General features: G+C 39.0%; 1 protein-coding gene across 1 annotated transcript; it reads right to left on the minus strand.

The window, feature by feature from the left end:
• Positions 1-1681: 1681 nt before the first annotated feature.
• On the minus strand, positions 1682-12885 carry LOC113013893 (macrophage mannose receptor 1-like). The gene is made up of 6 exons (XM_026155117.2): positions 12818-12885; positions 9698-10036; positions 8987-9313; positions 8676-8767; positions 2480-2573; positions 1682-2344 (listed from the first exon to the last, which is right to left on the minus strand). The coding sequence occupies exons 1-6, from the start codon at positions 12873-12875 to the stop codon at positions 2337-2339; spliced, it is 918 nt and encodes a 305-aa protein (XP_026010902.2). The 5' UTR covers positions 12876-12885; the 3' UTR covers positions 1682-2336.
• Between the last annotated feature and the right edge of the window lie 2780 nt (positions 12886-15665).

Consider the following 15665-nt stretch of genomic DNA (forward strand, 5'->3'; position numbering starts at 1 on the left):
TGTATGATATTTTTGTCATGCGATTTTAAAGCTGGTCCTACAACCGCATCCAAGAATAACATGCAGCTTATCTCAGAACTGTCGGTGAAAATTATTCTTGGAGCTAGGTTTAATTGAGCTGCATTTTAAAGAGGTGCAATTTCACAATTTGTGTATATTTTCTAAGTTCACTATTTTGTCATGTGTTGAGAAAAACACAGATTTTAAAATTACATGGTCTAATATTTACATTTAGCATAACTGCAACATTATTTTTTTGTTTGTTTTTTTTAAAGACTCGAAAGGACTTGAAATTCAAAGTTTCAGACTTGTGACTTGACTCGGACTTTTACACCAGTGACTTGAGACTCGACTCTGACTTGCCTGACATTACTTGAGACTTGACTTGAGACTTGAGGATAAAGACTTGAGACTTACTTGAGACTTGCAAAACAATGACTTGGTCCCACCTCTGGATCTGACCACAACATACTGTCACATGTTTATTGTCTCCTGCTGCTGCAGAGACATGTTAGGCAGATTTTTTATGAGTAGATCACAAGTTAAAGTTAAATGTGAAGTCCTTTATTTTACACCCAGAAACACAACAAGAACAGAGCTCTGGCTGCACCTTCACATAACATAACATACTCCCTCTTGCCTCAAATACCGGGAACATTTTGGTTCTACAAGTTAATTGTTTATTTCATAATTACTTTGTGTCGTATGAATGATCATACGGGAAGTTTTTATCAGTAGGAAAAAGTGTAAAAGCTGTGAAAATATAAATAAAAGTCCAAAAATTTTTTCTACTTGCTTGTTTGTGGTGAGCAGCAGATCAAATTGAGTAAGAATTATAAATGGCTTCATGCCACATTCAGGCCAGTGACTCATTTATGCGCTCAGACACGAGCAATACCTCTGTGTTACATGCACACATTTCTGCATCTCTGCCATTTAAAGACACTTTGTACATAGTTTATTTTATGTAATATTCAATACTGAACTGTACATTTAGTCTTTTTCAAGAAGAAATTTTTTATTCAGTGTTTTCATAAAAACCTTGTTTTTATGCATTCACTGCTAATAGGGAGAACGTATGAGGTTTAAAGCCTGGAAAAGTTTGAAACCTTTTATTCTCCACAATGGAAAATGGCTAAAAAATAAAAATGCGTATCACATTATCTTCTAATTTTATAAATCCTGCATTCAGCTTTGCAGTCGCCAACATCAGTGAAATGTAGTCAGATGCTGCTCATTTTATGTGTTCACTTGTTACTTTTTCTGACACGCTTGCATTTAAATGCGGCTCCCCGTCTCTCTGCATACCTGGCCTGTACCACCGTCTTCAGAACGTCTGCCCTTCTTTCACATAATGGTGTGATCTCAGTCTTTGCATGTGATTGGCTGATTGTGTGCCCATAAAAATGAAGTTCCACCTCTTCCTGCATGTATTCTCTGCAGGACTGAAGACTCAGCTCCCACACACCGACGGGCCAGACACATGAAGCCACTGTGGATGACTGTATTTTTTTGGGATAGACTAGAACATCTTACCAGAGTTATGGGAAAGGTTTTATCATGGCTGAGATTCTACCTGTCCGGGTGATCTCAGACTGTTAGTTGTAAAAATGATCTCTCTCAGACCTGTGCTGTGAGGCAAGGGGGGATAAATACAACAGAAAAACACTGGATAAGAAGGTTCAACATTCAGAGAGTTATTTTATTGTAGACAGAACACATGCCTCCATAAACACAGATTAGGAGAGATGGCTATCGTATAACAATATGGTGACCAAATGAAAACATCAGAGTCACTACAAAGTAATGGAGCAGTCTGGTTGCAGCTATAAATATGTTGTTTTTTTTTCTACTGACTGAAAGAAGCAGAAAAAATTTTTCTTCACACAATTGTTTTTTAAAAATTGAAAGTCTTTTCAAAATAAAGCACTTAGATGCCATGTCCAAAGCACTGTAATGCAAAGCTTTCAAAACTTGAAAGTGATTTGCATCTATTATTAGCACTTTGATTTTGAGTTCATATTATTACAATATTTAATGTTATGTTGCATAGGTTCTTCTTCCCACCCATAGTTACAATATTATGACCAAAAACCTTAGGGGGGAAATGAGGACAAGATCTACTGTTTTAATTACACTCTTAAAGTAAGTAAAAGTTTAATTTACTTAATAACTTAGGTTAGAATATACATCAGCTGTTATGAACTACACAAGTATAGGGTAAATAAATTTGCTGGGGAACGCAACAATCTTTAAATAATCTGTTTCCATCCATCAGCTCTACAAACCACTATAACCACTAATGTTGCAGTAAAACGACATTGGCACTTCTGCACTCAGCATCCTGTAAAGAGAGGAAAAAAAACTTTTCACTGATTGTTTGTTTGTTCTTTTACTAAATTACTTTGCACAAAATGATTGGTATGTTTCGAATTAAGGTTAGCATGATAGATGCTCCCTGTACGGAGGCCTCTCGTACCCGTGTTCTCAGTGGTCTTCAACTGAGGTTGAAATACACGTTTATATTTAAGTTGGACATCAGTCACCCCTTGATCTCTCAGGATTGTTTCCAACTAAAAGAAAAATACCATCAAAGAAAAGAATTGTTTGACATACTCTCACTCACCTGGAAAAAGGGAATACATATGCAAGGATGCTCTTCATCGACTACAGCTCGGCATTTAACACCATCATCCCCTCAAAACTCGTCGACCTCGGGCTGGGAAAAACAATCTGTAGATGGATTCTAAACTTCCTCACAAACAGGCCCCAGGTGGTGAGAGTTGGTAAGCATACCTCCTCACCACTCATCCTAAACACAGGCACGCCACAGGGTTGCGTGCTCAGCCCCCTCCTATATTCCCTGTTCCTAAACACGAGTCCAACATCATCATCAAGTTTGCGGATGACACAACCATCATAGGCCTCATCACAGACAATGATGAGACGGCCTATAGAGAGGAGGTGATGGCGCTGTACCAGTGGTGTCTGGAAAATAACCTGACTCTCAACATCAGCAAAACTAGAGAAATGATAGTGGACTACGGGAAACAACCAGTCAGGGAAGACCAGCCCATCCACATTGTGATGGCATGCCACACATGGTAAGCTCCACACCTCACCACCCGTTGATTCACTTTAGTTTAATTTACAGTCACTACTTTAAAATAGTCTACTTATTGTTTCTTTATTAAATGTATTTATTTTTCCATCACACCTTCCAATGTTTATATGGCGTGCACACATATTAACCTTGCAAGGTCAAAGTTCTGTTTTATGTTATATTAATACATCTTTCTTTGTTTGAGTTACCTGGGGGTTGGCTTCTCCTGTCTGGTAAAAGGTGTGGCAAAGGGCTGCGAGACCTGAAGTACCACTGACAGCCTAATTGGATTGCACCACATGCTTCATTGCCTGGGGGGTGTTTCATGTTTGTTTAATTGTTTTGTGTTAGTTGGTTATATGGCAGCCATCTTGTTTTCCCCCGTGTGCAGTGCTTTAAGTGGGCCGGTACGCGCCGGTACTCAGTACCGCCACCTCTCCATGCGCCCAGAACGTGCTTTTAGCATACCGGTACTCTCATTTGCACATCTGTTATAATCGTTTGGCTGCGCTGCCGCTTTTCAGAGCGCCCTTCACAAGCACGCTTCCTAATTCGTCCCACCGAGAGCAGAGACTACATTACCCATACACCAATGTGTTTTACAAGGGAAAAGCGCATGCGTCGCTTTTGCCGTTGTCATGTCAACAACTCAACGTGGTCCGGAGAGGGTGTGTAAAACGCGCAAACAGCTGCTCGGTTAAAATACAAAAACAATGAACACTTAATATGCTCTCCTGGCTTCAGACTCTGAGTAGTAAAAGAACAAGGTCAGAATCAGAGGACTCGCTGGCTGACACCCCACCGAGCCAGAATGATATCGCTGCAGGTCAGACGCAAGCTAATGAAAGCTGCACTAGTGCCGCAGCCGCGGACGACGGCACTTTTGGCGACGACGAGGACGAGAATGACACCATTTCTACCGATGACAACAGCCGCGTTAGCGAGCATGAGTGGCCAGAATGTTGGTCCCAAGCACAAGTCCGGTATTTCTCCACAAATTACAAGTGGCTGATCAGCAGAAATCAAAAGTTGGGTTGTAGTGTGTGTAGTCAAGTTTGTGCTCGCGTGGACATGCAGCAAGGGCAGAGAGTGTCGCAGGAGTGGAGTGGGTGCTTAATCTCGTCTTTTGGAAGGGACAAGGCTGCACAACAAAACTCACTACGAAAGAAAATAAAAGAGCACAGAGACTCAACTTATCACAAGAAAGCAGTTGAAATAAAAGAGAAGGCAACACAAAATACAATGCAAAAACACATTGAAGATATGAGAAAGGCTGACTACGCTTCAACTTCAATGTGTTTAGAGCAGCTTATAAGATTGGCAAGCATGGGCGTCCCTTTACAGACATGCCAATAGATGTCCAGTTGCAAGTCTTAAATGGTGTCAAGATGGGCAGAGTTCTGCACTCTAATAACTCATGTGCAAATATACTGAATCACATTGCAGCTGAAATGAAAAAGAAGGTAGTCCATGACATAGTGATGAATGAAAGAAAATTGTGTGTGCTCATTGATGAATCCACTACAATAAGTGGAAAGTCTGTGCTTGTCGTGTGCCTGCGGTCAGCTATTTCCAGTGAAAATCACCAACGTCTCCTTGTGATAGGCCGTGTTTTATCAGTGCGTTGGGTTGCTTCAAGTGAGAGAACAGTGAAAGCAGTATGGGAGAACTACCAAGCTCTGCAGGTACACTTTACAAGTGCTGCTGCTGATACCAGCAGGGACTCAAGAGAGAGAGCAAAATACAAAGGACTCAATGATGTTCTCACTACTGTTTCTTTTGTGGTCTTGGCATCATGTACAGTATGACGCTCTCACAGAACTCAGTGACCTCTCAAGAATGCTCCAGAGACGGGACATGACTTTGGATCAAGCCGACAGGCAGCTGGACCGACAAATCCGGGTGTTTGAGTCAATGGTATCCACACCTGGTCCCTACACACAAACTGCCATTGAAGCTGAAAAGGAGAAAATCTTCAGAAATGTATGCCTGCATGAAAATCAGAGGGTTATAAAAATCAACCATGGCCAATTTTTCCGTAGGCTGGCTGAAAATGTTAAGTGCAGGATGACTCCAACAACTTCCTCGCATGTCAGTAAAACCTCATCTGAAAAGATAGATAGTCACCTCCTCTCAGACATCAAGGTCCTCCAGTCTGACTCCTGGCCTGCATCTCTAGATATTCAATATGGGGATGCAGCGGTCAGACGTTTATGTCAGAGATTCAGAGTTGGGGAGAGGGAAAGTGTCCTAGGATTTAGGGCGTATAAAGACCTTAAAGCTTCCAAGACACCAGCAGCCCTGAAGCCGCTTCTTACAGCTGTCCGCACCATTGCAGTATCAACAAGTGAATGCGAGCGAGCTTTCAGCTCAATGAATGATACTTTGACAGATAAAAGAAACTCTCTTGACATCAAAAGGCTTTCAAATATGATTTTCCTGAAATGCAACGGACCACCCTTGGATCAGTTTAACGCACAAACATATGTGCAGACATGGTTGGCACTAGGGAGGAGAAGTGCAGCATCCACAAACTGCGAAGCCCAAAGTCAAAGGAAAGTGGAGCCCAAAACATGCTGGAGCCTTTTCTAGGTAAAATGATTTGTACAGTATTTCTCATTTTTCATTTGGTGTACTGTGATTGTATTTTGCTGAATCTGCTTTTGTATATTTTTCAGGGGTAAAGAAATGAACCATCTTCAAGACTCAAGATTATGTTCTACTGTTCTATGGTTATTATGTTTGGGGGCGTTGCACCCCTGAACCTTCAGAGGTTTTTCAGGGTTTTCCCTGCCGGAATGTTATGTGAGAAACAGTTTCCTGTATGTGTTTCCACTAGCTGTGGTTGTTTCTGAAAGTGATCAGTAAACGTCCTAAAATTGGCACTTGAGTTTCTGAACATTTTTATCCTGAGGTTATAACACACACTAAAAAATATTTTATATGCTAGAATATGCAGAAAATAGGTTTAGAGGTTAAACAAATTTCTTCAAGTCAAAGACAGTTGCATATAGTTGATTTTTTTCTTGATGGAATGTGCATAAAATCAAAAGATTAAAACTAACAAAACAAGTTTTTAAAAGAGACTTTTCATTTGATTCAATTTTATATGATGTATTATGCAGAAAAATAGAATTGGGCTGAAAGGTCTATTGCTTCATTATGTATTCAGGTTGTGCATCATGTTTTTAAAAAGTAACTAAGCAACTAAGTAATAAATAATAATAACTACGGGGCGATCGTGGCTCAAGAGTTGGCAGTTCGTCTTGTGATTGGAAGGTTGCCGATTCGAGCCCCGGCTCAGACAGTCTCGGTCGTTGTGTCCTTGGGCAAGACACTTCACCCACAGCCTACTGGTGTTGGCCAGAGGGGCCGATGGTGTGATATGGCAGCCTCGCTTCTGTCAGTCTCCTCCAGGGCAGCTGTGGCTACAACTGTAGCTTGCCTCCACCAGTGTGTGAATGTGAGAGTGACTGAATAGTGGAATTGTAAAGCGCTTTGAGGGTCTCGAAAAGCGCTATATAAATGCAATCCATTATTGCACAGCTGATTTAAATGGCTGAATTACCTCCTCAGCATGTCTGGAATTTCACCAGAGGCCTGGTAATGAACTAATCATTTGATTCAGGTGTGTTGACCCAGGGTTATAGCTAGATCCTGCAAGACACCGGCCCTCGAGGCCTGAAGTTGTCCACCCCTCAAGAGAGAGAGCAAAATACAAATTAGTTTATAATTTATTTTATGTACATTTTGTTAAAAAAAAATTTCAATACCTTTTTGCACATTTTATTTATGTTCAGTAGCTCTTTCTAGCTCAAGCAAATCCACAAACTAATAAAATGATTTATTATTTTGTATAAGGTTGTCTGTTGACTGTTGTATATAAAACCCATTCAATATAGTTGTTGTTACCAAAGGGGAGGCGGAAAAAAAATAGAGTACCGGCACCTCTTTTGGGCCACTTAAAGCACTGCCCGTGTGTGTCATTTGGTTTAGCTAAACTGGTATTTAAGTTCCCCTGTGTGTCATTTCAGCAGGTCAGTTTGTCATATGTTTGTTTGAGGCTTTAGTTTAGTCTATTGAGTTGACCTCTTTTATTGGTCTGCCTGTTTAAGTTTTGGCTTTGTTAAATATATTTTTGGGTCAATAAAACCCCTTTTTTGAATTAAAACCACCTGTGTCCTTTATGCTTTACTGCTTGGTCCCTGACACCCATCAACAGTGTCAAGGTTGAAAGGGTCAGCAGCTTCAAATTCCTTGGAGTCAACATCACGAGGACTTCTCCTGGACCCTTCACACAGACACTGCTATCAGGAAAGCTCGCCAGTGGCTTTACTTCCTGCGGAGGCTGAGGAAGTTTGACATGAACGCCAACATCACCTCAAATTTCTACAGGTGTGCAATTGAGAGCTTGCTGACGAGCTGCATTACAGTTTGGTACGGAAGCTGCTCTGCCAGCAGCCTTAAATCACTACAGAGGGTGGTGAAGGCAGCAGAGCACATCACTGGCATGAGGCTTCCTGCCATTCAGGACATTTATCTTCAGCGATGCCTCTGTAAAGCACACAGCATCATCAAGGACCACAGCCGCCCAGCACATCAGCTCTTCTCCTTGTTACCATCTGGCAGACGTTACAGGAGCCTGTCTGCTCGGACTACAAGACTTAAAAACAGTTTCCACCATCAAGCCATACGACACCTCAACCACAACACTTAAACACACACAACACAGAAGCTACCCTGCAGCTTCACAAGTACTCTGTTTAATCTGCACTGGTCACTCCACTCCACAAAAAAAGTGCACATCTGCCCTCCCCACACATTCCTATTTAAGATTTTCTTTATTTAATCACTAGTGTGTACATATATTTATATATACACACACACATATATATATATATATTTATTTATTTATTTATTTATTTATATTTATATATATATTTAGTCAGTTAACTGAAAATCTCTTTTTTCTTTTACTACATGTTATTAATATTTTGCTCTTACTATTTTTCTATTTATTTTTATTTTTTTCTACTGTACCATTCTGCTGAGTGACTGTCTTCTGCTCATCAAACACATTTCATTGCGATGTTGACCCTGTGCTAACTTGCATATGACAAATAAAACTGAACTGAACTCTCCAGATTTAGCACACAGCTTCATACTTGTCTGTGTAACATTAAGATAACTATAATAATTAAACCATTTTTAAATCATCAGTTGGACTTTGAGGAGATACTTAAGTGTTGAATTTAAATATTTTTATTTAGTTTCTATTACTTTCAAAAACAAATGCACACAGACCATAATGTATTATGTATAAAAATAGAATTGACAGTCTTGCTAGACCTCAGGGATGAGTTCATGATGTCATAAATAACAAAGTGCTTCAGATGTGCTTCACTGAAAATATTACTCTTTTTATATTTTTGACTCTACTCAAGACTTTTTGCATACTGGTATTAATTTTTTCTGTAGGTAGTTTTTGGTTGATGTTCTGTTTACTGTAATTTTATGAACTCTTGCAGTATAACCAGTTTCCCCTGGTGGACCCTTGAAGCTATGTTTGTACCTTCTGTAGGAATAGGCTGGAAGTAGTAGAGTCAGTGAGATCCACATCAGACTGCACCTTCATCTTTATGACCATCTTCTTTAGCTTGAGACCTGCAGAATACAAACACAGAAATATAATCTCAGCCATTATTTAGACTGTCTTGATGAATGCTCTTACATCCAGGAAAGGAAGAAGAAAGTTGTTTTGGTTCATCTGAGCGTTGTGTTGATTGCGATCCTTCTTATGAATATTATTATTTTTCTATCCGAGTTTTGACATCACACTTTTTCCAAGAAATGACTTATTGCTTTTGTATTTCAGGAACTTACCGCCTTCACAGATAAATGTTGCTTTCTGGTTACAGTCAGCTGGTATCCAGCGTCCCTGCTGTGATCCTTCCACAGAAACACAGTTTCCACTATAACTTCCGCCTCTTTTCCAGTACCTGAAGGAGGTCTTTGTTCCATCTGACCAGTACCAGGAATCTTTAAACAGACCGAACCACACTACGTTTGTAACTGCAGCAATCGCTAAATTTTCCTGTGCTGTATGCACACATGCCAGATCAGTGTGTTTCTGCCTGCACAGATCTTGACTGTTTGGCCAGGTTTGTCCCTGTGTGTAAACCACATACTTCTTGCTGCCATCCTGCTGAACTAAAAACATACAAGGAGAGAGGAATAAAAGGAAGTTAGACATCTTTTTTCTTCCAAGAAAAGTAGAAATCAGGTAAGATTTTTAGAGCCAGATTTACATTTAGGAGGGCCAAAGTGTGGCTAAATGCCTTAAACCATCGTAATTGTGTATTGATTCATATATGTGCACACATTTAAAAGAATCACACCTGGGCTATCATTTTGTGTGCTACCCAGCTAATGATTTTTCTTTCTTTGTTTTAGATATAAGAAATATAAATTTATATTTATCTTCACCATTAAATAATTCATATCAAAATCCTGAAGGTTTTATTTCAACTTAATCACTGTATGTAATTGCATCAGTTTACATTTGCTTTAAAGATCATTGTGTCATTTACTCACTTTCATAACACACATAAGCCATGGCTAATCCACACTGAGCATCATTCCAGAGGCCGTTATCATACATCTGTCCACATGCCTCAACTCCTCCAGAGTTGTTTGGTTCACCAGGGCTCCATTGGGTGAAGCTCGTTATACCGCTGCCATCAGACCAAAGCCACCTGTTGGTCTGTCCATTGTAAAGTCCAATCCATGATGATGTCACGTCCAGTGTGTTGATCAGCTGGTTTTCATCATCCATGTTATTTATGGTTGCTAAGTCGGTGTACTTTAATCTGCAGAAGCTCTGAGCCTCATACCAGGTCAGGGATTTATTGATGAAGTGATACTGCTGAAGCACTTAAAAAAACCCAGCAGATTAGCCTTTCTTTCTTCAATTAAAAACAGACAAACTGCATCACCAAAGAGCATCAACTTTCTCATGCATAAATACACATCTGATTACTCAAGTTAATCCTACCAACCAAAAATATATTTTGTTTCCCATCTCATAACTATTTTATTCTAAAATACTGTTTTATTCAGTGAGTTTGTTCCAATGAATTATCTGTCTCGTGAAATCAAGAAACATGAAATAAGGAATTTAAGAAACAAGCTGGTTTTAAGAGATGAAAAAAGTCTGCAACTTTAAAATATTAATTGGTTGGCAAATCTGAGGACTATAAATACCTTGGAGTACACATTGACAATAAACTGGACTGGGCTAAAAACACCACAGCACTTTACAGGAAGGGCCAGAGTCGTCTCTATTTCTTGAGGCGACTGAGGTCCTTCAACATCTGCCAGAAAATGCTCAGGATTTTCTACGAGTCTGTTGTGGCCAGTGCGATCCTCTATGCTGTTGCATGCTGGGGGAGCAGGCTGAGGGTAGCAGATGCCAACAGACTTAATAAACTAATCCGTAAGGCCAGTAATGTTGTGGGGATGGAGCTGGACTCCCTCAAGGTGGTGTCGGAGAGGCGGATGCTGTCCAAGATAAAGACAATGTTGGATAACACCTCCCACCCACTCCATGACATGCTGGTCAGTCACAGGAGCTCGTTCAGTGAGAGACTGAGATTACCGAAAAGCACCACTGAACGACACAGGAAATCATTCCTGCCTGTGGCCATCTCCCTGTACAACGCATCCACTTAACACACTGTTTGCTGCTACAACTACACATGTTTCTTTTCTAGCTATTTATTAATGAGTGACTTATGTATGTATATATATATATATATATGTGTGTGTGTGTGTATATATTGTACTATTCTTAGTTAGCGTATTGTCTGTCTTGTCTTAATGTTGGTTTATAATGGAGCACTGTAACAAAAAATAATTTCCCCCAGGGATCAATAAAGTATTCTGATTCTGATTCTGATAAACACGTCAATCCAGTAGGTCTCGGGAATATTCAGTCAGAAACAGATCTGCAATAAATGCTGGCCAAGAATTCAGTTCAGATATGGCTCGAAACCCAACCGTGTCCTCTTGGCTTGAAAAACAAAAACAAAACAAAAAACTGGAAATTATTAGATTAAGCTGATCTTACTACTTTTGTCTACTTTTAGTTTTCCCTTTAAGTATGACAATGTATTAATGCACTGTCATTACAATCACCAAAAAATCTCTTCAATTTTAGTAAAATCCAGCTGGGTTTATCATTGCTCAAAAAAAAGTCTAAAAATGTATTTGAAAAAACTAACAGACGGACTCTCCTCTCCAGCACCCTGGCATAGACTTTCCCAGAGAGGCTGAGGAGTGTGATTCCCCTGTAGTTGGAACACACCCTCTGGTCCCCTTTCTTAAAGACTGGATACTGGTCATGGAGGCTAACAAGGGCTGCCCAAAGAACATCTGGATTAAGACATACGGCTTCAAAAAGTTTTGGTGCTTTACAACAAACCTTCTCAGTCGCCGTTGTCATTGGCAAGCAGTAGCCGCATAGACACCAGTAATTTTCCCTCACTCTCTCGTCCTCGTGTGACGGATTGTTTTCATCTTCATCTAAACTAAGTGCAGTTGACTATTTTCATTCTCTCTCTCGGGTTGCTCTGGTTCAAACTGGAAAGGTTACCCAGAGTGCATTGAGAAGTAAATAACAATGGCGGCCTACTGGTAAATCGGTTTTATGTAAAATGTGCTTAAAAGGAAAACATTTGGCGTATTTTAATAACACATATGTGTTATTGAAAGCACAGTACATATTTTAGCGCAAGAATTTCTTAATAGCCAGAGTCCTATCGGGCTTGGTTAAGACATTCTTGACATTCTGTGTTTTTTGGACTTGGAGAAGACTTTCGACCGTGTCTCTCGGGGGATGCTGTGGCAGGTGATCCAGGAGTAATGGGTGTCTGGCCTATTGCTACGGGCCATTCAGTCCTTACACAACCGTTGCAAGAGTTTGGTCCGCAGACCAATGACTCCACTTGGGACCACTTCCTGTCCCAAGTGGAGGAGTTTAAGTACCTCTGGGTCTTGTTCACAAGTGACGGGAGAAGGGGGTGGGAGATCGACAGACGGATTGGTGCTGTGGCCGCCGTGATGCAGACACTGTACCAGTCTGTTGTGGTGAAGACAGGGCTGAGTGTAAAGATGAAACTCTCAATTTACCAGTTGATCTACGTCCCTGCCCTCACCTATGGTCACAAGCTGTGAGTAGTGACCAAAAGAACAAGATCGCGGATGCAAGCAGTGGAAATGGGTTTCCTCCAAAGGGTGGCTTGTATCTCCCTTAGAGATAGGGTAAGAAGTTTGACCTTTCAGGAGGGGCCCAGAGTAGAGCCGCTGCTCTTTCACATCGAAAGGAGCCAGTTGAGGTGGTTCGGGCACTTGACAAGGATGCCTCCTAGGCGCCTCCTGGATGAGGTGTTCTGGGCATGTCCCACAGGGACGAGGCCCCGGGGCATACCCAGGACACGCTGGAGAGATTATATCTCTCGGCTTGCTTGGGAACGCCTTGGTGTTCCCCCGGACAAGCTGGAGGAGGTGGTTGGGGAGAGGGAGATCTGGGCTTCTCTGCTTGGGCAGCTGTCCCCACAACCCGGCCCCGGACAAGCAGAAGAAAATGGATGGCTGGCTGGATGAAAAAAACTAAACAAAACACTGATTGAGCTACTGCAGTGCATGCTTGTTTACCTGTTATATTGGACCCTGCTAAAAGCAGTGCAGTTCTGGTGGTGGTCATCAAATGCATTATGAAAATTCCTGCAAACCAAAGAAGAATGACTAGCACTCATCTACTGAATATTGCCATATTCAGTTGATGATATATCCAAACTGAATGTATAAATATATCATCTTTTTTGTTATTTTCTATGAAGTTACAGAAAGAGTAAAAAGAGTAACAATTGTTTTACACATGTATGATAATTAATTAATTTAAAACTGAACACATATCTTGACATATAGGCTTTGAATCACCTAACTAAATTCCTAAGTAATTCATTATTCAATGATGCAGGAGGTAGTAAACATGAATAATAAAAAGAATTGTTCATATCTAATGTATTGTGAAATGGAAAGTTACAAAAATCCTAACTTTGACACAATAATTTACCATCCATTTTTTTTCTTCTTCTTTCTTCCCCATTTGTACAGGATGGCTAAATCTTTCTATAACGATTACACACAATAACTCTCCTTTGATGTCGATGACACCAATTAACTGAGCAAGCTTAACATTTCCTATAAATTGTTTTATACTGTTTTTTTATTTAGTCTTGCAAAAACCTTGGTGTTAGATTTGTTATAAATGCAGAGAATCATATCACATTTGGTCTCTTGACATGTCTTTTTAATGGGGGGTGTTTTGAGTTCTCTAAATACTGTTTTCAAATCTTGGCTCGTGTGATTTGGCATTTATCAATAGTTGGTCCATGACCCTGTCAGGGACACTTCCAATAGGGCTTAAAATCTGGGACACTCCACCAATTCTTCTCAGAATGGAAGAAGCTTCTCAGATGATAGATGAAACATCGTCAAGAAACTTAAAGAAGTCCAGACTCTTTCCAAACTCCTTAGATTGCACTGTACTCTGTCATAACACAGTTAAACTCTATTATTCTTGTGGAGTTTCAATGACACTATGGGAATTGTATGTAAAATGATGCAAATGAGTCACTGGATGAAAAGATCTCTCTGACTGTGATAGAAATTGCTTCTTAAAACTCTGAAAAGATGAAGTTTGCAAAATTTCAGTGTTTATAGACCAAGCTCACTGTTTGTTTCAAAAGTTTGGTAGCGTATTGTATCACCAAGCTAAACTCTACCATTGTTATTGAGTTTCTATGATACTGTGGACTTGCATGTAAAGCAATACAAATGAGTCAATGAATATAAAAATCTCTGTGACCAGATGTCACCCACTGTTCCAACCCTGAAAAGATGTTTCTAGGTTTTGCAACATGTTTATAGACCCATATCATTGTTAGTTTCAAAAAGCTTTCAGTCATAATATTTTCACTAGTGATATTCGATGCAGTTTTTCAGCTTCTTTACCACGAAACCATTTTTTTATTCTCAGTTAAAAAAAATAAATAAATAAAAAAATTATTTCATTTATGAAATCCTGTGTTTTTTTCCCTCTTTAATGAGTTTATAAGACTAAATTTGCAACAAAATCTTTAAAAAGTTTTCTTTGATTTATTTCATAGTTAACTCTTTTTTATTTTCATCATTACTTCACAAAAAATGTTTTTACTGTTTGGATTTACCTGCACAAATGAGAGTTTTATGACCCATGGTTCAGAAGTAGTCTAGAAAAAAAAAAGCAAAACAGCAACTTAATACTCAGTTTTCTCAACTACAGCATACAACACCACATACACCATTTAAATATTTTGCAACCAGTACAGCAACAAGTACCAACAAGCAAAGAAAGTTAACGGTTGATCTATAAATAATTTATACTCAGATATATACAAGATAGATATACAAGTACCTGATGCGGTTCAATTTGCTTCTGAAACCTTCTGTGAATCTGAAGGTCTTTTGATTTACACACTATGCAAAGAAACTATGCAGACACAGAAACTTATTTGGTTATAGGTGTGCCAAAAGAGATTTAAAGAGCCAGTGACAGTCCTTAGGCTAGTCTAACCGGAGCATCTGACATTAAGAAAATGAAGTAAGATTACATTTTAATACAATAATAATTTTAACTAGAAAAATTTGCATTTCCTGCGAAAATGCTGTGTGGATGCTTAAAGCTGAAGCTGTATGCAAAAACTAGCTGAAAAAGCTGAAAAGTTGCAGAAATTGTAAAAACTTTGCAGAAGCAAAGGAACTTTGCTAAAATGTAATAACTTAGCAGAACTGCAATATCTTAGAGGAAACATAATACTTGGCAGAAATACAATAGCATAGCAGAACTTAGCAGAAATATTGTAACTTACCAGAAACATGATAACTTCTCAAAAATACAAGAATTTAGGAGAAATAGTATAAGATAACAGAAAGAATATATTTAGCCAAAAATACTTGAACATTACAGAAACACTATGATTTAGAAAAATAGTACAACATAGTAGAAATACTGTGATTTACCAGAGACACTGTGATGAAGTATGAATATTGTAATTTTAAATTAATACTATGTTTTAGCACAAATACTATCATTTGGCAGAAATACTATATTAAGCACAAATCCTATAAAAAGCACAAATAGTATGATTAAGCATAAATACTACATTTAGTAGAAATACTATGTTTTAGCACAAATACTATAAAAAGAAGAAATACTATATTAAGCACAAATCCTATAAAAAGCACAAATACTATATTAAGCACAAATCTTATAAAAAGCACAAATACTATATTAAGCAATATAAATATCCCATAAAAATCCTTTAAAAATCAAAAATACTGTACTATGATTTGGTAGAAAAACTATAATTAATCAGAAATACTATATTTGGCAGAAATACTATATTTAGCACAAATCTTATAAAATAGCAGAAATAGTAATAACTTAAACAGAAAAATT

The sequence above is a fragment of the Astatotilapia calliptera genome, chromosome 3 (genome assembly GCF_964374335.1).
Source record: "Astatotilapia calliptera chromosome 3, fAstCal68.1, whole genome shotgun sequence".
NCBI lineage: Eukaryota > Metazoa > Chordata > Actinopteri > Cichliformes > Cichlidae > Astatotilapia > Astatotilapia calliptera.